General features: G+C 36.0%; 1 protein-coding gene across 5 annotated transcripts in view; it reads right to left on the reverse strand.

The window, feature by feature from the left end:
- The window catches only part of PREX2 (phosphatidylinositol-3,4,5-trisphosphate dependent Rac exchange factor 2), a 347111-nt gene that overhangs the window by 107601 nt on the left and 216409 nt on the right, over positions 1–23101 (reverse strand). For all 5 annotated transcript variants that reach the window (XM_045063234.1, XM_045063231.1, XM_045063230.1 and 2 more), the window contains 2 exons: positions 22245–22388; positions 14600–14714 (listed from right to left, as the gene is read on the reverse strand). In XM_045063234.1, coding sequence (XP_044919169.1) covers positions 14600–14714; positions 22245–22388 — 259 coding nt within the window. The remainder of the gene's footprint in view (positions 1–14599; positions 14715–22244; positions 22389–23101) is intronic.

The following is a 23101-nucleotide window of genomic DNA, read 5'->3' on the forward strand; positions in this document are numbered from 1 at the left end:
TTAAATATGGGGAATCACAATTTCACTCATAATTTGTATTTATTTACTTATTTAAAAAACATTTACTTATTTTATTTAGAGAGAGAGTAGGGGGGAAGAGGAGAAGGAGAGAGAGAATCTCAAGCAGACTCCCCACTGAGCAGAGAGCCTGATGCACGGCTCAATCTCACAACCCTGAGATCAGGACATGAGCTGAAATTAAAGTTGGAAGCTTAACTGCCTGAGTCACCCAGTCATCCCTCATAAATTTTATCTTTGAGTGCAGAATAACATGAATGGCTTTAATGACAATCTTTCATTAATGGCCTAAAGAATCTGGTAGTATTCATGATGCAGTGAAGCAGAGCTGAATGCCATTATGTTCCATTTGGCTTTTATTTCCACAGTGTATAAAAAAGTTCCTGCTCCTAGTACTCTCATTTAAGGTGCTTCGAAGTGTTCTGCCACCTTATCCATAGTGGAGCTGGGCAGCCATCTTTTCTGCCTTTGGGCTAAATCCAGGACTGGAAGCACGGTGAGGTTTATACATCCTCTGGGTAATTTTCCACCATCATCTCTTAACCTCTTAGCTTTCTGGTATGAAATCAAGCGCAGTATCTGGCTTATTCTCAGGATTATTTCTGTGGACAAATAAGGATCTTCTAGCTCCATTTTGCATAGCTTTTTAGGCAAGTTCCCTCTCTGTCTCACTGGAAGATAGTTCCCCATTGCCACTGGGCAATGAGGTCAGCTGTCCCAATACACAAAGACCTTGGAGAAACCAATATGCTTTCTTCCATGAAAATCCATCTTCAGATAAAAGTCTTCATGGTTTGTTACTCTTCACATTAAGCAAATATTGAAGATTGTATGCATCTCCTCTCAGCTAATACAGCAGCTTATGAAGCATCACTAGCTCCAGAGGACAAATAAGGAAATCAAGGCTCAGAGTTATTAAGAATTTGACCTAAATTGTACAACTAGTCAAGGTAAGAGTGGGGAATGGAATCCAGGTTTGACTGACTCTCCATCCTCTGGTGTAATAATGAAGCGGGCAATTCCAGATCAATAGCACTTTGTTTCTTCTTATTCATTTTACTGTAGAAATTCCGTATTTACAAACTAACTGAATTTTTTTTCCCCATGACCGAAATCCACCTGGTCTATTAAGAATGTTTCTGCTTTTACTCACTTGGCCCAAAAGAAATGCTGCGTATGTCATTAGATCTACTAAAAATGCTTCTCCATAGGACTAGCAAGGGATTTGTTCATCTATTATCTTCCATTGTGTTTTCTGAATGTGTCTAATTTTACATCTGAGTTCACTAATATCTCAAGTAGGTTGAAGTTCAAAGATTTCACAAACTGAAGCACATCTAAGAGGCTTTTAACTTATGAATGTATACATAATTATATAAAATATGCTATGAATGGAATAGAACTGTGGGCTTTTAATCTTACATGACTAAAATATTAATATTTGAATAGGCAAAGGAAAATATTCTAAGTTAGGTATTATTCTATCCTAAGTTGAGTATTATCCTATTTAATATTTAATTATAATGTATCATTACATAATTTTAATTATATAGTATTATATGTAATGTTACATGGTACATATTTCAATACTTAATTTTGGAATTTGATGCAAAGAACATGGCTGATAATCCATTTTGATGCCTTTTAAAATGTATGCAGATGATTTCTCCTTCTCTGACAGTGTGTAATATCCGATGCGGTGCATTCATTGCAAGGACAAAAACACATTAGTGAGTTTGATTCACAGCCAAACTCTAGAGAGATACTTTCTTTTGTTTTCAAGCAACAGTGAGATTCAACAATTTTAGTCCCTTTTGCCTATTTCTTCTGCTCTGGTCTTTGTCGGATCTTCTTCTCTAGTTCTACAGCTGTGGAAACCTCCCTTTTCAGAGAAAACAAACCAGAATTCTTCTGTTTCCCTTAAAACACTTCAAAATTCTCCTTTTTTTCAAAGAAGATTTCATGTGTTTGTGTTGTATGTAACTATTCTTCCATAGTTAAGTAATTAAAATTCCATTAAATCATTTTCCCAAGTCACACCCAGGATTACTGGGATCATTTGTTACTTTGGAGAAGTACTGGAACACTGTAACAAAAGCATACATTTTAGAGCTGGAAATAACAAGTTTGAGCCTTTGCCCCTCATTGCCAGTTGCCTGACTTGGAGCAATTCACTTCACCTCTCTGTATATATGGCACTATTACCTGGGAAATCTCATGTATGATTTTGGTTTCATCTATTTACCTCTATATGAGGTAAATATGAGTGTCTCCAGCCTACTGGATAGAGCCTCTTGAATGTAAATGCTCCCTCTTAAATCCAGTTCAATTCCATATGTTGCCACTCCTCATCTTGAAGGCCCTTCTTCTCTTGTTCCCTCACTATATCAGACAATGATCCAGGTGTCCAATCCAGTGGGTCTCCTTTTCCCTCCATATGTAATTCAATGAGGGAGACTTTCTCAGATATTTCTAAAATCTATGTCTTCCTCTCCATCTTCATTTTTGTCTTCTCAGGGTTATTACCCCTTGCCAAAATGATCTTAGTAGCTTCCTAACCAGTCTCTCTGACTCTAGTCTTGTTCTCACTCCTAATTTGTCCCCACTGGTATCACCAAAGTGCTCAGTTTAGAATGCAAACTCCTGGGGCGCCTGGGTGGCTCAGTCTTTAAGTGTCTGCCTTCGGCTCAGGTCATGATTCCAGGGTCCTGGGATCAAGCCCCGTATCGGGCTCCCTGCTCGGCGGAAGGCCTGCTTCTCCTTCTGCCTGCTGCTCCCCCTACTTGTGTGTGTGCTCTCTCTCTCTCTTTCTCACTATCAAACAAATAAATAAAATATTTAAAAAAATGATAAATTAAAATGCAAACTCCCCTCCTCCTACCCCAGCACAGTGGTCCTCCTCCTGCCCCACCCCCTGCTTCCTTTTTGCCCTGCCTCCTGTATTGCCCTATATGTTTCTACAGGTCTTTGCTCATAATGTTCCCACCTCCTGAGATAGCTTCTCTCCCCTTCTTCTTCTGGCCCACTGGCCATAATGTGTCAGAGCATCCCATCCTGAGCTCCTCAGTCTTCCCTAGGTGTTCTTCTTCTGTGTTTCTGGGCATCCTGTTACCTCCACCATGGTGTTAGTAGGGTATTTTGAAATAGCCTGTTTACCACATTCACTCTTCCTCTCCTTTCAGATTCTCAAGGACGTACTGCCTGATTCATCTCTGTATTTTCCATGCTATATCACATTCCTGCATTTGCATATAAGGGTGCAATAAATATTGTTGAACCATGAAGAACATACTCAAAACAGAATGGGAATGGCTAGGAAGATTCTTTCATCATTGACATTACAAGTCCATACCATTCTCCAAATATTATGTTGAAGTCATCATGGTGTCGGTCAGGAACCCATTGCTGTTTATATTCTGTTTCCTAGCTGGGTTGCCTCAGCTTTTGACACATACAAACATTTATTAGTCATCTATTAACAGATAACTTAACAGCAATGATAAAAGAAAAAGACAAGGGAAAAAGAGAAACAGAAACACTTACAAAGAATAAAATGCATCATGTCATAAATGTTATAGAGCTGTACAAGGAAATATAAAGAAAAAGACTAATTTATGGGAGCTGGTGAGACCTCTTGGGGCATAAATTTGGGGGTATGCCAGGAAAAATGGAGAAGAATGGCCAAAACAGTTTAGCTAATTAGAGTCATTCTGGCTGAAATTACCAAAAACCAAGCAAAAATATATTTGATTTTCTTCCTGTATGACTGACAGAATGACACAAACTTGAATCTACAGAAGACAGAACTTTGCCCTCAGTTGAAGTTGGGTGGTCCATGTTGTTAGACAGCTAATTTTATAAATATAATGTTCTGTGTTTCACACAAATAATGATCTTTAGTGAATTTACCTAAAATTCTTTTAAGTCATGGTTATGTCTTTTGATTCAAAAGACATTTAGACCCAAGCTAAATTTCCTGACCGGTATCGGGGCAAAGTTTCCATGGTACATCTACCAAACAAAAGAAGTTTAAAATGTCAGCAAAAAGGCAATGAACTAAAGAAATAGGAAACAATTCACAGAAGAGCTTGACTAAGATGATTTGAATATAATTTTTTAAGACTGTCCTTGTGATGAGCTAGAAACGTCAGCAGAGTTAAAAATAAAAATCGATCTTGCTTCCATAAGCACTGACAATTTTTCCTCACAGAATATATTTCCCTGATTCTTCAGTGTATACTTTGTGACACTTCTAGCTCTCATTTATTCCAAAGGAAATTCTAAGCAAAAAGAACTTTGATCTTCCCTTTGCTTTGATGAAAACAATAGCTTTTTTTTTTTTTTTTTACTTTGAGATAGAGGCAATTTTCTTCAAAGGTTTTTTTCTTTTCTTTAAAAGATGATTTTGTTTTATCTTTCTGCTTTCATTACTAAACTGCATCTCTTTTTATTAATATTTTTATTAACATATGATGTATTATTTGCCCCAAGGGTACAGGTCTGTGAATTATCAGACTTACACATTTCACAGCACTCACCATATCACATATCCTCCCCAATGTCCATAACCCAACTACATTCTCCATACTGATTCCTCCCACAGAAACCCTCAGTTTCTTTTGTGAGATTAAGAGGCTTCCGGGTGTATCAGTGGGTGGGACCACTGCCTTCTGCTCAGGCCATGATCTCAGGCTCCTGGGATCAGGCCCCACATCTGGCTCTCTGCTCAGTGGGAAGCCTGCTTCCCTCCTCTCTCTCTGCCTTCCTCTCTGCCTACTTGTGATCTCTGTTTGTCAAATAAATAAATAAATACATAAATAAATCTTAAAAAAAAAAAAAGTCTCTTATGGTTTGTGTCCCTCCTGATCCCATCTTGTTTCATTTTTTCCTTCCCTACCCTGAATACCTCCCACCCTGCCTCTCAAATTCTTCATATCAGGGAGATAAAAGATTGTTTTAAAGATGATCTGCTTCTCCTTGTCAGCCAGAATATCTATTCATCCTTGATAAATATTATCACAATGAAAGATTTATCACAAAAATGTGAAAACACATAATTAACTTGAATCTCATTTGCTGTACTTATTTAAAACCTGCATTAAAAATTCCCTTAAAGTAACATAAAAATAAATATTAGACATAATTACAGCTTCTCAAGAATGAATGAATTCATCTGAATGCAGACAAGATTAAGTACAGTCCAGATAAATTAATGACTACATGCTTAAATGTATATGCAGCCACATCTCAGTCTCTGAAAGCAATGGTGGCAACATTTAATAGAATTACAGTATTTCTCAAATAAAGAAGAGATATGTTGTTCTGCAAGTGTCATTATAATTTCAACTTTATCAGATCTTGTCCCATGTGAAATTTATGAACCTTGGCTACACTGATAATTTTCTTGAGAGAGAGGTATCCAACAGAGTCAGCATCTGTACCCTTCAAATAGCACTTAATCTTCTGGATATAAAAAGAAGTAGCCTGGATACTGGAATAAATTCAATAAAATGCTAATAGCACAAAAATAGAAGAACCATTACATTGCAATTAACCTGATTTCCAATTCAATTCAACTATTTTTATGGTGCTTACTACATAACAAGCACAGTGGAGAACTAGAGTCTGGTTGCCCTCAGATGTACTGAGCCAGACAGGTAAATAACACTCAAGTCCAAGTAAAACAAATGAAATCAAAGAAATTATTAAGTCTTAAAAAAGAAAGTGATTAGTTTTAGCTGAGGCTATAACTGAAGGCTTCCTGCAGGAAGATAAATTTGAGATGGATCTTAAATAATTATACTCTTTTAGCACATGGAAAGAGCTGAAGCATGCCCTGGGTGACAGCTGGCTTAAAGAAATTGAGGAAGAACTGTTAGTGAAGGAAGTATGGGAGTGATTCTGTTCACACATCTGTCTCACGCCCCTCTTCCTCTTGAATTCTAGTCAACACACACTTTATAATTTCTCCTTCCCCCTTTAGGATTTTTACACATGCTCTTCCCTCTGCTAGGAAATACCCCTTCTGCACACCTTCATCTCCCATTCCCTGTCCCTTAAGCACTGCAAGCCCATGCAACCCCATCTCCTTCAGATCGCTACATAAATGTCACTCCCTCAAAGCATTCATTCCCAAAACCTTCAACAGTCTTCCCATCCCAACCCCAATGAAGACTGATTCCCTTCTTATATACCTATATAGTACCTTACACATTCTCTACATACATTTTTCACATATTGCTGTAAATTATTAGTAAAGATTTTGTTTAATATTTATCATAACCCACAGGCAAAATTTTCCTGTGTGACAGCATCATCTTGTGTACTGCAATGGCCCCAATGTGAAGCGCGATCCCGGGTGTCTAGTGAGCGTGCAGGGTTTCTTTCTTCTTTTTCTTTTTTATTTAAACTTTATTTTATTTTTCCAGTGTTCCAAGATTCATTGTTTATGCATCACACCCAGTGCTCCATGCAATACATGCCCTCCATAATACCTAACACCAGGTAGGTATTACCTACCCCTCATTCCCCTCCAAAACCCTCAGTTTGTTTCCCAGAGTGAATAAATATCAGTATCCAGCAGTTCCTTTAGATTTACACTGTGTGAGAATTTGGCACTTAAGTATAATTTATATTCTGTAAATGTTAAATCCTTCATATAATTCATATATAGAAAAGGATTCTAGAAACTTTTAAGCCTTATAAATGAATTCAAGTTTTTTGTAGACTTAGATGTTTTTCTCTTGCTATTGAAGAATCACTTCTAATATTAAACAAAATTTACAACCTGGAAACTGTGTTCCTGGTTTGAAAACAGAAAGAGATTGAATATACACATTGAGTTTACAACTTGTCTTACAGAAACAGAAATATGGATGCATTTTAAAATATTTAAAAAATGAAACTCAGCTGAAGGACAGAATGAGAAACAAACATAAAACTGCTATAGAGGAGATAAATATGCATCTGGAATGTTTCCAGTTAATTTTAAAAAATTGTATCACTTAATAACTCAAAAAGCTGCAGCTTTATAAAGAAAACAATTGGAAGACAAAGACATTATTTATATTCTATTTAATGTTCTCTCTGTCTCGTTCTATCTCCTTCTCCCTCTCTTATTGTCTCTCTCAGATTTCATTAAATCCATACTCTTATTGATTTAAGGTAGCTTTCACAATTCCTCATCAATAGAACAACCAAAATATGCCATTTCAAGCTTGGACATACTGTTTGCCATCCAAGTGAGGACTAGAAAAGAGTACATTTATAGACTGAAGACTCTGAGGGAAGACAGAAACGGGAATGGGGTATGATCTCACAAGAGGAGACAGATGCAAAGGCTCAGGTCCTGGTGTTCTTTATTTTCTCATGCTGTTTGATAGCTGTACTTAAAGACAAAAAATGGCAGTGAGTCCATGCCACACTTGATATCTATCTTATGCCAGGAGAACATAGTCGCTGACATTTCTCTTCCTCAGAAGTAGAAAGACTTGACACATTTCATGGAAGTGCTATCATGGGAATACCCAAACACAGGCATACTTCTGGCCAGACATTTCTCAGTTGAAAACATCGTTCAAAATATATGCCTCTGAGATTGGTATCTGTATAGCATTTCTTGTTAACAAAGATAAGATTTCCATCTTCCTTCTGCTTGTTATATAAACTACATTTTGGCTTTTAAAAAACTTTCTTTAAAGAAAATTCTGTATCCACAAGGGTATACCTTAAGAGAATATATGCTTTTAATATTTTATTGGTATATTTCTGTAAAATGGATTTATATTTAGATGGATTTATATTTAGATATCCAAAATTATAAACCCTAAAATATTCAGTATGAAGTTATCACTTCACAAAAATAATAAATGATCTCAATAACTAATATACAACTTGCTTCCTTTAATTTTTCTGTTATACTTTACTGTTGACTTTATACTGAAAATAATATTTAAAAAATAACCATCTAGAACCTCAAACTGAAAGGAATATTTTAATACACAGGATACTGTTCCCATTTTCATTACATTTTGTCTCACTGATCACCATGCAGTGTTATTTTTTGCCAATAAGCAGGATACATTAAAATCAAAGGGTGTGGTAATGATAAATTACAGCCATGTAGGGCAGGAAAAAATGATGCTAATGGGAAAGATGGCTCATGGCCAGAGGGAATAAAAAGGAAAGCCTGAGGTAGAAGATAGAGAATAAAATTGCATGAGAATGGTGAAGGGAAATGGTGTAGGGAATAAGAATGCCCCTTCTCCTAAATTTCTGGATTAGAATTTCTGAGTTAAACACTTGACAAGCTATTACTTTTTTTTCTCCTCCAAATTTTTATTTAAGTTCCAGTTAATTTAACATACAGCATAATATTAATTTCAAGTATAGAATTTAGTGATTCATCATTTACATGCAATACCCAGTGCTCATCACAAATGCTCTCCTTAAAGCCCATAACCTTAATCCATTCCCCTGCCCACCTTCCTTGCAGTAACCATCAGTTTGTTCTCCAGAGTTCAGTTTCTTGGTTTGCCTCTTTTTTCCCCTGCTATGTTCATTTGTTTTGTTTCTTAAATTCCACATGTAAGTGAAATCATATGGCAGTTGTCTTTTTTGACTGACTTATTTTGCTTAGCATAATACTCTCTAGCTCCAACCACATCATTGCAAATGGCAAGAGTAATATTCCATTGAATATATATACCATATCTTTTTCCATTCATTGGTCAATGGGCATTTGGGCTTTTTCCATAATTTGGCTATTGTTGATAATGGTGCAATAGACACTAGAGTGCATGTATCCCTTTGAATAAATATTTTTGTTTCCTTTGGGTAAATACTTAGTAATGCAATTGCTGGATCATAACGTAGTTCTATTTTTAACTCTTTGAGGAACTGTCATACCTTTTTCCAGAGCGGCTGCACCAGTTTTGCATTCCTACCAATAATGTAAGAGGTTCCCCTTTCTCCACATTCTTGCCAATATCTTGTTTTCTGTGTTGTTAATTTTAGCCATTCTGAGTGGAGAGAGGTGATATCTCATTATAGCTTTGATTTGTATTTCCCTGATGATAAGTTGATGCTGAGCATCTTCTCATGTGGCTATTAACCATCTGTATATCTTCTTTGGAGAAATGTCTATTCATGTCTTCTGCCCATTTCTTGATTGGATTATTTGGATTTTTTTTTGTGGGGGGGACGGGGGGAGTGTTGAGTTTCTAAGTTCTAATACTAACACTTTATCAGATATGTCATTTGCAAATACCTTCTCCCATTTCATCAGTTGCCTCGCTGGGTTTGAGGAAGCATAGAAGACATCAGGGAGACCCTTACATGGTATTATTTCTTAATAATCAAGAACTTTGTCTTATTTGGCATAGGATGGTATATTTTAGACAGAGCTGTTAAACATTTCTGCTGGCTGAAACTCGTTCATTGGGGGTAACAGCTAAACCAGAGTGTCTTCAGGCAACCAGAGTCAGAGCTATGATGCATATGGCAAAGACTCCCCACGTGTACTGCATGGTCTGTATCTCCATAGAGACTGGAAGAGGAGTTGTCAGACCAGCCAGCTGGTCTCAGCTCACTTAATGAAAACTTCAGCCATTTTGGATGTTATTTGCAGTAGAAGATACAAATGGACAATGTATAAGATACAAATGGACAACAATAATTTAAGAAAAACTTTACAATAGCTTCTGCATTGTACTTACAATAAAATCTATACTACCTATAATGGCCTACAGCCCTATATAACCAAGTGTCTACAAATATCTCTCAACATGCATTATCCTTAATGTCTAGAATCCTATTGGCCTTCTTTATCTTCCTTAAAAAGGATAAGCTTATTCTTGAGATTTATGTATATCAGTTCACTGTTTTGGGAAAGAACTTCCCCCCAATTTTGGCAAGGCTGTCTCCTTTTGATTCAGTCTTTTCTCCAAATACCACTTAATAATTAAGTCATTGCTAACCACCTCCTCTAAATAACCAGTCTACTGGTATGATAACTTGTTTTAGTTTTTCTTCATTGCACTTTTCACCATCTACAATAATTTGTTTATAGATTTATTTATTTATTTTTCCCTGTTTTGCTTAATTTAATAGAAATGGAGAATTCATGAGCACACTGAATCAATGAATAACTGATAGTCTAAAATCAGGGCAATTGGGAGCACTTGGCAGTATCTGACACTTTAGTAATAGATAATGTATTTTCAGTATATTATGTTCACTCCAGTAACTAAGATGGCCTAACATAGTACAAAAAGTATAGACTCTAAAGAGAAAAAAGTCTGTAATTTAAATCCTGGTTTTACTACTTATTATCTGGGTAAATTTGTGTAAGTTTTCCTTCAAGTGGAGATGATAATATGAAACTCACTGGTTTGTTAATCCAGATTACTCACCTAGCATTAGTACTGGCTCGATATGTTCTTAAAAACTGATAGATATTATAACTGTCATCATTTTTAAAAAATATTTTATTTATTTATTTGAAAGAGATCACAAGTAGGCAGAGAGGCAGGCAGAGAGAGAGGGAAGCAGGCTCCCCGCTGAGCAGAGCGCCTGACATGGGACTCGATCCCAGGACCCTGAGATCATGACCTGAGCAGAAGGCAGCGGCCCAATCCACTGAGCCACCCAGGCGCCCGTCATCATCTTTTAAGTAGCAAATTATTTCCAACTATTTGCTGTTCTGGAGAAATCTCTAAAACTAGAATGGAATCCATTGTTCCCTCTTGTCCAGCATGCTTACTTTGCACTTTTTGTGATAGCCCACTGATCTGTGGTGCTAAGCCTACCCAAGAATGGGCACATGACTTGGATCAGGCTAATGAGTGCCTCCTCGGGTCTTTTGCTGGAACTCTCCATGGAGGGGTAATGGGTTAGACACTTTCTCTTCTTTGAATCCAACACTGGTCTTCCCTGACCATCTCTACTCAAATGTGAAACAACCTTGCCTAAAAATGAATCCCACGAGAGGAAAGAAGTATCAAGTGACAGGGAAAGAAAGGGATTCTTGACATCCATACCCTCGGATCCAACTTTGCCTAATGCAGACACACCCCTGGATATACATGTTATATATGTTTTGAGTTTGGTTTCTGAAATTTGTAATCTAAAGAATGTTTTCTATGAAAACACTAGTTCATTTATTTATGTTTTTAGTCCATTTTAAGGCTGAAAAGGCCTTTTCTGAGGTCTAATTAGCAAATAAATTAACATCCAGAATGACGTGGTTTTCTGTGAAAGTGTTTAAAAAAAAACAAAAAAAACAAAAAACTCTGGGCTATGAGGAGCTAGAGACACCTGAGAGCTATTTTTCTACAATGGATAGTAAAAAGCCCTTTAAAGAAATGGTCATTGTTGGCCTGTAGCCCCTCAAACCAAGAACAGATGGCCTAAAAGCAGTTGCAGAATATTTGTGGTTACACAGTAACAGGATAAATTACGGAAGAAATTAACACCCTTATTCAAGAAGTAAGCAGGAAGAGAAGGTATTACTGGAAGAAGTAAAGAGGAAAATAATTGTCTTCCTGTATAAAGGAAATTAAATATGCAACAAGTAGGATATAGAGCAGCTAATTACTGACAAGGATACTAATTTTTACTGAGGAGTTTATGTGCTTTTTGAAATATTTCTCTGGAAAAGATACATTAAAATGTTTTCTTATGTGAAGAAGATAGCATGCATTAGTATAATGCTGTTTTTTCTTAATAATGAATCTTAAACATCTTATCAGGTATCTGTTATATATGAGTATCTATTATATTTCTGTTTTAAAAAAATATCCAGGGGTGTGAATGCTAGGTTACATCCCCATTTCTGTTACACCTAAATAATTTGATGCAACTGATCATACATTTCAGAGAACATCTTATGCAAAATACTTTGATAGACACCACAGGAAACACCAAGGTAAAAGTATTCCTCATCTTTTTTTTTTTTTTAATATCCCTTATCTTAAGGAGCTTATCATAGAATAAAGAAGATGAGAAATCGGTACACATAACTGTATCAGCAGAGAGAAAAGCTAAATTCTGTCGTAGCCATAAATGAAGTAAAATGAGAGACTGTCAGAGTGATTGGACATTCACTTAGCCTAGTGCAGTGGCTCTGAAATTTGAGCGTGCATGAGAACCATCTGGAAGGCTTGTTACAATACAGACTGCTGGGCTCACCCCAGAATTCTGTTCTTTTCTTTTTAAAGAAGTTTGCAGATGGCATTGACCTGCTAGTCTAGGGATCATCCTTTGAGAGCTCCAGGATCTAGGGAATTGATTTGCAATACTTGCCACACATCAGAATCTTCTAGGGGACTTCTAGAGAACCTAATGGATTCTTTTTAAATTACTAACAGATTAGAGCTTTTATTTTTAAAAGAAAAATGTTCTTGTTCTACCCTAAGCTTTAATAATTCAAAAGTACTATTGTGACATTTTTCAGTTTGTCCACCGTATGGGTAAACTCCGAAGATAAATTAATTCCTAAAATTCTTGATATGGGGAGATTTTGCTTCTTATATCTCATCCCAGCCCAATAGCAAAAGAAAAATACTTTATGAAGAAGACTATGCTAGAGCTGGACACTGAATAATATGAATAGTACTTTTATAAACCGCTGGAGAGAAGGGACACAGATGCTTGGTGGACAGTGAAAAGTCATGGGAGAAGGAAACTATGGTGCATGACTGGAAATGAGAGTACAGCATGGCTGGAGCATAGGTGGAGAAAAGAAATCTCAGATCAAGTCATGAAAAAATCTTTTTTTTTTTTTTTAAAGAGTCGTTTATTTATTTGTTTCAGAGAGAGTGCAGGCATGCACATGAGAGCGTGAGCGGAGAGAGGTGGGGTAGAGAGAGTGGGAGAAAGCAGACTCCCCACTGAGTGATAAGGGAGGGACGGGAGGGGGGGTTCCCAACCCAGGACCCTGAAATCATGACCTGAACTAAAATAAAAAATCAGAGGCTTAACAGACTGAGCCAGCCAGGTGGCCCCAAGTCCTGAAAAATTCTGACTGCCATGCTAAGAAGCACCCTTTTGGGGCAATAAGAAATCACCATATCCTGTGAGCCAGAGAGTGACATAGTAAGATATGAGATAAAATTATTATCTGGAAGCAAAATCCAAAAACAACCCTGGGTGGTACCGACAGGAGACTGTTAGGATGTGACAGCAATGGTCTAGGCTTTTTGACCATTTAGACCAATGGTCAAACTGGGCTCTGGGAATGTGTTCTCAGGGCCCACGTGTTCTATACAAATGTTTTAATTTTCTGTCTTTATTTCAAAGATAGTCTAAGACTGTATTTGATCAGTTAATAAAAGCCAAGGTTGTCTTTTGTGATGATGGTCTTCAACTGAAGATTTTCACAAGACTGGGCTTAAGCTTTTTTAATCAGTGTTTCTTAGTCAGTGGACACACTAAAAATTCAAGATTAACTTTTTTGTTTTTCCCTGTGAAAGAAGTCAGTACATTATACACCTTTGGGAAATACTGATCTGGACTAGGTAATAAAATGGGCATAGTCCAAGAGACATTTTAGTCAGATTCATCAGGATCTCTAACTGACATTTTAGGAGGAAGATAAAATGGGAAATCAAAAAGATATTGGGGGCTTTCAGCCTGAGAGCTTCACAAGTGATGAAATGGTGGAACAGAATAAAGCATGAAGGAAAAGGGACAGGTTTGTGTGAGGCCGGAGGAGAAAGACAAAGCATCTGTAGTGAAAGAAAGCCTATTGGTCATAACTATGAGAACCAGCACCTCCCCATATACAGGAATTTTAGGAATTAATTTATACTCAGAGTTTAGTCATATTGTGGGCAAAACTGACAAATGTCACAATAGTTAATTTTGAATTATTAAGGCTTAAGTTAGAACGAGAACATTTTTCTTTTAAAAATAGAAACTATAAACTGTAAGTAATTTAAAAAGATGATCTGCTTACAGAATAATTCATAAGGTAAGAGGGAGATGTATATGTTAATAATTTGTTGAAAATTAAAACTTTGAATTATAACACATTTCTCTTTCACTTACTGTATTTAGTTTTCCCTGCCATGATCATTCTGCCAATACACTATCTTTAGAGAGAAAAAACAGCAAAATCCAAGCATTAATGTATGTATTTGAAATTAGATATTTTTCTAAAACCAAGTACATGCTGTGTCATATCTTCTGTGTTAACCATATTCTTCTCTCTATGTCAAGGTGCCAGGTGTTTAATGGCACATAAAGGAACCTATTTTATTTATCCTTAATCCACCGTAACCTCTTGGGGATACCTAAAAAATATCCATGATTTCTGTACCCCTGGAGATGGTGTAATAAATATTTAATTTTTGATCTTCTTCAGCAATTAAGACAATAGCACAAAAATTTCCAAACATTTTTTCTATTTTATTTTTAAAAAGTATACTCATTAGAATATTTTGAATATTAAACCCTAAATAAAAAGACTTTCTATCAAAAAAAATCATCCATCATTTAATAATATGTCAAAAACATAATTAATCTTGTCCCTGACAAAATATAAAAGCTTATTTTTTAAAAAATTTGAACAATTACATACCTGAGCTTTTGGTTGTATTGTTTGACTTTTTCCAATGAGGCTGCATTTATCTGGGCTTGAAATTCTTCCACTGAAACATTGTCTCTATAATAATATCCTTCCATGCTTTCCAGTGCTGTGTAAAGAATTAAATGTTCTCTTTCACATGGTCTTGTAACTCAATTTCTCCACATTTACTGTAATCTTATTGATTATTAATAAATGTATTTAAAACACTAAATATGACCACACATGCAAGAAACAATCTTTCACCAGTCCAGAAATAAATGAAAATCATTCCTCTGTTCTCAAAATAAATATAAAACATTTGGTGATTATATCTGTGTAGGCAAAGGTAATTTCTAATTTAAACTGTCTTCTATTTTGGGGGCACCTGGGTGGCTCAGTGGGTTAAAGCCTCTGCCTTCAGCTCAGGTTATGATCCCAGGGTCCTGGGATCGAGCCCTGCATAGGGCTCTCTGCTCGGCGGGGAGCCTGCTTTCCTCTCTCTCTCTTTGCCTGCCTCTCTGCCTACTTGTGATCTCTGTCTGTCAAATAAATAAATAACATCTTTTAAAAAAATAAAAAATAAAATGTCTTCTATTTTTAATGTATATATACACACATATACATACATATATTACATATATACATACATATGTATGGGAGGAAGAACTGTGTATCAACATACATAAGAATAAAAAAGAATAAAAAAGTTGAAATTGCTGCTTTCCATGTATACATACATTCCCTTGTAGCCACAGTTAAATTATGAAATATGAGTGTAATAAATTTAAAGTATAATCTTAGAATATTACCCTTATTATAATTCTTAATCTAGGTGAAAATAAACAAGTGTAAACATATATATATATATATATATATATAACTTCCCATTAATTTTAAATGTCTTTTGATTGAAATGGATTTCCTTCTTAACTAACATTTTTGGTTAAGTATTTCTTTTTCCTTCAAACTTTAGGTGATGGTACTTTTAACCTTTTGGAGAGGAAATGAATTATATGAAGTTCTTAGAAATACAAGATCTCTTATGGAGAGGATGCCAGCAACAGGAATGGCAATGAAGCCTATTTGGAAATGTAAATTATTTCCCCTTGAAATTATTGCCACTAGTAAGTATCAATTTTCAGCAGACTATTTCAAAATTGATAAAAAAATTAATCTTGTTTCAAAACTACTAAATGCAATAGCTTCTAAACAAATAACTTTCTTCAAATTGACAGAAACTTTACCATTTTAGGGGCAAAAATAGAAAAGTCATTGCTAATTTTTTTTTATTAGTTCCAGCTTTTATTTAAATTCCAGTTAGTTAACGTATAGTGGTTTCAGGAGTAGAATTTGGTGATTCATCACTTACATAAAAGCACCCAGTGCTTATCGCAAGCTCATTACTAATATTTGTTGTGCTGCTTTCTTAACTAGTCAGATTTCTATAGCACTGAAGAAACAAACAACCTTTTAGAGTATTGCCAAATTTGAAATAAAAAAATGGCATTGGCTTATAATTGAGAAAAACATTATGGAAAATTAGAAAGATGCTTACTACATTTACTTCAGTACATGATATCAAATTTGTGGGTTTGTTTCAAGGATTGTTTGTTTATTCCTTATGACTTCTGCATTAATTAGAATATTTGCAACTGGTTTAGCAAGCTTTTGGTCCTGAATACATACAAGAAACAAAAGGAATTCTTCCTGATAAAACAATCCTCAAATAAATGCTACATTCACTTCCATTAATGAGCTGTTATTTGTGAGAGGCAAATATTCAGAGGATACAGTGTATCAATAGTCATCCTTCAATGTGAATTCCTCTTAATAGTTGTAAAGCTAATAATGAAAGTCCTTGCACTGGAGTAAAACCACCACTTCCACTCCTTAAGCATGTTAATTAAAATCCAGGGTCTTCAGGTTCCTCATTTGTGAAATGAAAAATAAGAGTACCTACTAATTATGATTCTTGGGAAATAATTAAATCAAATAACAGCATTAAGAGACCCATGATATTCTTTCCATTTATTGAGTGTGTTTCATACATGCCCAATGCCCTACAGGCATTATCTAATTCAATTTCTAGGAGATAAAGAATATGCGTACGTCTGCTTAGCCAAACAGGAAGTTCTGGGAACTAAAGAGGAGGGTCCATACAAAGATACTTCAGTTTGTAATTTAAAATCATAAAGACCAGATAAATACTAGGAAGGAGCTACAGGGAAATCCGGGGTGAGGGGTGGGGTGGGGGTTGGGTGGGGACAGACAGGAAAACACCTAGGGTCTAATTTTTATAAAAGTCTTGTTGACTCAGTTTTGGCCAGAATATTCAGTCCTGCTCTAAAAGCTTGTTGCCATACAAAAACAAACTGACATTTTTATGACATTCCTTGACAATATTTCCAAATTAACAACAATTAAAATACAAATTACATAGAAATTTTTTTAAATGGGGAAACATCTAACAATCAGCAAAATGTTATGGTACATGTGTTGGGCTGTGAGGAAATGAACAAAAACATGAAAGATGAGTTCTATATTTAAAAGTAAACTGTGTGGCAAAGAAGAGGAAAGAGAACAACATTCCTGATCTTAGAAAGTGGGAAAATATTCCACCAAATTCAATTTCTACACTGAGTTAAAGTAAGTTAAAATATATAATGTCCAAATTTCCAAGTTTGGCTCTCGGCATTTTCTTGTCTAGTTTCCTTATTTCTCATCCAGATAATATCATCCAAAGGATAGATATTATCATCCAGATAATATCTTTATTCAGATAAAAGTAGTATTGACAGGGGCACCTGGGTGGCTCAGTGGGTTAAGCCGCTGCCTTCGGCTAGGGTCATGATCTCAGGGTCCTGGGATCGAGTCCCGCATCGGGCTCTCTGCTCAGCAGGGAGCCTGCTTCCCTCTCTCTCTCTGCCTGCCTCTCTACCTACTTGTGATCTCTCTCTGTCAAATAAATAAATAAAATCTTTAAAAAAAAAAGTAGTATTGACATTATTGGTTGCATAAATATTTAATAGTATTTAATTAAAAGCAATATTGAAAATACGATGAATTTCTTTGCTTGTTTTCTTTCTACCAATTTTGAATTTGAGGGAATAAATCACCCCAACAAATGTAGGTAGTCAGTGAAAAAAACAAAACAAAACAAAACAAAACAATGACTACTAGAGGAAAGTAAAGGTTAAATTATTCTAGGACTGAAAATGAGTTGCATTTCCTCTTAATCAAAATACCATTTCAAGGTTTTTCCAAGAAAGGGATTGATCAGAAAAAATATAGAATATCTGAAGAATAATTTTAAGAGGAGTTTCAATCAACTAATACTCTTTACTGATAGCATGGAGACACTTAAATGGTTAAATAAAACAAGACGTCTGCACTGGTCACGACTGGTCAGAATTCAGAAGTGGTCATAATTTCTGTGATGAAAACAAGCTTTATCAATCCCAACATGACCCGTATGTGGGAAAGGTTCTGTCTTTTGAAGAGGGGTGGGTTCATGTGTTCGTAGACTGACGCTAACATTTAGGAAATCTCAATTCTGGGAACTGCTCCTTCTTTTTTAAAAAGCTATTTAATTTCAAATACTGTATAAAACCCCATGGGAAAACCAAGGGCTTCATCTTTTAAAGAACATAGAATTTTGCAAAAACTCAAAATGAAAAATAATTTCTCAAATGAAGGAACCTTAGAAAATGGCAATGTTTATCACAAACTGTTCCCTTCTGTTTAAAAGAGAAAATGCCCTATACTGGGATTTTAAAAAAAATTAAAAAGATAATAGAAGAGAAAATGCTCAAGTTCCTGGTCAATTTTAATTATTCTCTGAAAATGAAAAGACAGCTCATAAAAAAACAAGAGTTAGAATTTATCATTTGTGGGGCCAGCTTTTTTCATAAGTGCTGAAAAACAAATATACACAAAAGTGTGTTTGTGGACAAAGGACCACATTGCACGTCCTAGTTAGTGTAAGGAAAACCACCATAAGAGACCCAGGGAACAGGTGCTTAATACTTGACAAAGAAGAGATGCCATATTTGAGGAAACAGTACAACTAAAATCAAATACCTTTAATGATGCCACATCCCTAATGGGTAGAATACATGGGTCCAGGAACCAAGGGTGGAAGCCAGAAAGACCCCTGCTTAACCTGTGTTGAGGACTGAATTGTGTCCTCCAAAAAGATCTAACAAATGTCCTAACCTCGGGTGGGTACAAATGTGACTTAGGTTTTATACAGGGTCTTTGCAGAGACATCAACTTAAAATGAGGTCAAACTGGAGTAGGGTGGGCCCAAATCCAAGGACTTCTGTTATCCTAAAAAGAGGGAAATCTGGACAGAGATACAGAGATGGACACACAGCGGGAGGAAGGTCATGTGAAGACAGAAGCAGAGACTATAATTACATTGTCACAAGCCAAGGAATGCCAAGGACTGCAGAAAAGCACCAGAAGCTAGAAGGTAAGGAAGGATTCATCCTTGGAGCCTTCCAAGGGAGCACATAGCCTTTAGGCATCTTGATTTCAGATTTTTAGCCTCCAGAATGATGATAGGATACATTTCTGTTGTTTTAAGCCACCCAGTTTGTGGTAGTTTGTTATGGCAGCTCTAAGAACCTAAAACAATATCAGTCCCAGTGCCTCACTTGGGGATGTGTGTTTTCCATCCCTGAAATTCTGGCTCTACAGGTTTAAAAGGTACTGATCACCGAAGAGGCACACATTCCCTAGGAGACGAGGCAGGGGTCCCTCTGAACGTAAGATATTGTTGCCATGGGGGCACTGGAGGTCCCTGTGCCAAGGCACTTAGGGAGGGTCATCACCTTCTTGGCAAGGATAGTGGACCCTGGTCATCATAAGGAAGTAGGACTATTGTTACATTATGAGGGCAGGAAGGAACAGGTTTGACACACAGTGAATCCACTCAGGTTCCTCTTGGTACTTCCCTTTCCAAATTTGATGGCAAATGGACAAAGCAGCAACCCTGTCTTGAGAAGGACAGAATAAACAGGAGGATCATGCTCCTTGGGAATGTAGGTTTTAGTCATGCCACTGAGACCGGAAGTTTCAGGCTGAGAGCAAGGCTGATTTACAACAAGTACATAAGAAGGGAGATGTGTGGCAGCACAGACTATGACTTGCCCCCTTACCGTGCTTCTTCTAGATGATCTCCCCAGGGAGGGAGCCATCAGAGTCATGAAACCCTTTGAGTAAATGTTCATCTCCAGAATAGACACCATTTGGAGTCTCTTCATTTACCACCATGTTCAGTTACCAGATGGTAATCTCTACTCCAGCTAAGGCTCACTTTTCTGGGCTTCTCTCAATCTGAAGAATAGTAAGAGTGAGTAATAATGAATCCTCCTGGGAGTCTGGTAAGTGCAGAGGAACTTCCGCAACCCCTCTATGGAAGCAGCCTTATCACTGCCATGGTGCTAATGAGACAAGCTGTTTCCCAGTCATCTTTCCCTCTTTGTGACCTCAACTGCGAAAATCTTTCTGTTGTCACCTTTTCATATTTTATTGCTGTGTGACTATTAAAACCTAATGTTATCTAACAGTTTTTCTTTACATTGATAAACTGATACTGTATTCATTAAAATAATATACAGTTAGGGATTTTTTTAAAATTAGCTTTAGCCACAATTATAACATAGAGGTTATTTGGAAAATACTCTTCCTTTTCCTATGAACATTTGCTGCTGGGTATGAATATTTAGCTATTTATGGCTGATGTGTCACAAATGTAATAATTTTTTTGGAAAAGATGCAGAATGCCATCTGTCATCTCAGTCATGATTGCAAAGACAGAATTTTTAAAAAGGGGAATAAAGGAAAGGAAGTGAAGAATCTTTAATAACCGTAAACTCTGGCTAAACCCTATAAAAGTTAATATTCCAGACCAGCATCCTTTTTGGTCTTCTAAAACTATCTCTCTGTGTAATGGCTTTTAACATATTTTAGGCTAAACTCTTCTCCTAACATAGCTCCAAAGGTCTATTTTTGCTGTTTTCTTTTCTTTTTCTTTTTTTTTTTTTCCATTCCTTTATAGAATCTTGTATTACCTATATGGAGCCTACAAGAGTCCTGCAAAGAAAAATGAAAATAATTTCTAATAATTCCTAAGATCTCTGCACCTGACATTTTCTTCTCCCAAAATGTATTCTTACAAATATCTGAGGTAGTCATTGTTTTTAAGACATGTCAATCGAAGGAAGGGAAATTTATCTTTTAGAATTATAATAATATGCATATGGTATAAGCATTTTCACTTGGCAGTGGATTTGGATTTCATATGCCTGTCTGTTCTTCAGTTACAGAGATTGATTTTATTCCTCTACTCTTCTCATTTTTTTATTAGAATATAAAAATTCCACAGCAAAACCAATGCAGTTCTTGAAAACTCCACAGAAAAAAATATGAAATGCTCCGTGGAATTGCTCAGAGAAATTGATATAATCTTGTGACCACAGCATGAGTTAAAAAAATAAAAAGAAAGAAAGAAATCATAGACCAGAAGAAACTACACTAGAATAATCCGGACTTTTGATCAGCTTGAGGCTGCTTTTGTGACTCCAGAAATAAAAAAGATCCAGGACCTTCCCTTGGAAACCAGTTCACCACAAGAATCTTCCTATCCATGTTAAACTCAATTTCTTCTATTGCATTAAAATTCATTGTTCATTTGCCAAAACAAAATTTTTTTATTTACAAAAGGAATCTATTTTTACTAACCAAAAATGGCACAATACAGGAAAACTCAAACAATAAAAAAATCATCAATTTAATCACCCAATGATCCCGAAAACACTTTGTGTACGTTAAGTATATTTAAGATAATGGATTGCATTATCTATAACAGAAATTCTTTCTTGTAACCTGCATGTGTATATTGTCAAATTTTTTCTATCTAGTAAAATATCTTTAACCACATAATTTTAATGACTTTCCCATAATTTATTTAAGCCAAATTAATTTATCTTTTTTTTTAAAAGATTTTATTTATTTATTTGACAGAGATCACAAGTAGGCAGAGAGGCAGGCAGAGAGAGAGGAGGAAGCAGGCTCCCTGCTGAGCAGAGAGCCCGATGTGGGGCTCGATCCCAGGACCCCGGGATCACGACCCGAGCCGACAGCAGAGGCCTCAACCCACTGAGCCACCCAGGCGACCCAATTTATCTTTTTTTTTAAAGATTTTATTTATTTATTTGGCAGATAGATCACAAGTAGGCAAAGAGGCAGGCAGAGAGAGGAAGGGAAGCAGGCTCCCTGCCGAACAAAGAGCCCGATGTGAGGCTCGATCCCAGGACCCCAGGATCATGACCTGAGCCGAAGGCAGAGGCTTTAACCCACTGAGCCACCCAGGTGCCCCAGGCCAAATTAATTTATCTTTACTATTTCAACCACTCAGGTCATGCTTCCCCATTATAAATACAGTTACAGTCCTACTTAATAAACCTTTAAACCTTATCTTAATGTTTTCTTAATAAACATTCCCAGAAGTAAACATATTACCTAGATACTATGAAGGAATTTTTGAATTAATGGAAAAAAAATCCCCATGATGATAACAATTACATATATTTTTAAAAAATCAAGAGATAAAATAATTTAAGTACATGTATAAAAAAAGAAAACAGGTTACCTTGTGCAAAAAGAACGGGGTGAATTTTAAACCCTCCTCCATTTTTCAAACGTTGAGGCAGTTGTTCAAAATGGTAACTATCAATGTAGAAGTAAACCTTCAGAGCCTGCCGGCTTCCCTCTACTTGATACGTAAGAGGAATATCTAAAATGACATTTAATGTTACATTACTTCCAAAAATCAGGATATTTTATAAAGTACATTTGCTAACTTTTTAAAAAATCTTGAAAATCACTAGAAACTTATACATTAAAAGTACCCATGTTTGTCACCTTCAGGTTAGGCAAACTTTCTGTTCAGTGGAAAAGTGTTAAATCAGATTCCTATCAGCTAAAGCAACAGATTTATTACTTTGCTGTATATAAAATTCTACAATAGGAAACTTTGTTATACTTTGACACTCCAGATGTCTCACTTAACTAAATGAGAAGTTTAGTTACACATGGTTTGGAATCAGAATCTCCCAGGGCATCTGCCTCATTCATATTTTAGTCAAAATGAGTCCTTGGGGTACGATTTCTAAGTAGTGTACAAGAAATTGGGTACATAGCAACCATTACCAAAATTAACATGGGTTTTCCAAGTTCCATTCTCTGAGCACCAGATCAAAAGTGTATTACCTCCGTTGATGCTCTGCAGTCATTAGAAATTATCTGTCGAAATTCCTTGTTTTCACAAAGATCCTAAATTTAATCACCCAAAAAAATAAAAAATAAAAAAACCCAAACCCCAAGAAGCAACCAACCCGAGAAGCTACAATGCTGTAGGAGTATTTCACAGTGCTATCACAAATTCTTTTCACTTTATGTCATTTATCCATGACAAATAATATCCAGTTCACTAAAAAAAGAATGCAG

Source organism: Mustela putorius, unplaced genomic scaffold (assembly GCF_011764305.1).
Source record: "Mustela putorius furo isolate JIRA1106 unplaced genomic scaffold, ASM1176430v1.1 tig00003846_pilon_pilon_pilon, whole genome shotgun sequence".
In the NCBI taxonomy this organism is placed as follows: Eukaryota; Metazoa; Chordata; class Mammalia; order Carnivora; family Mustelidae; genus Mustela; species Mustela putorius.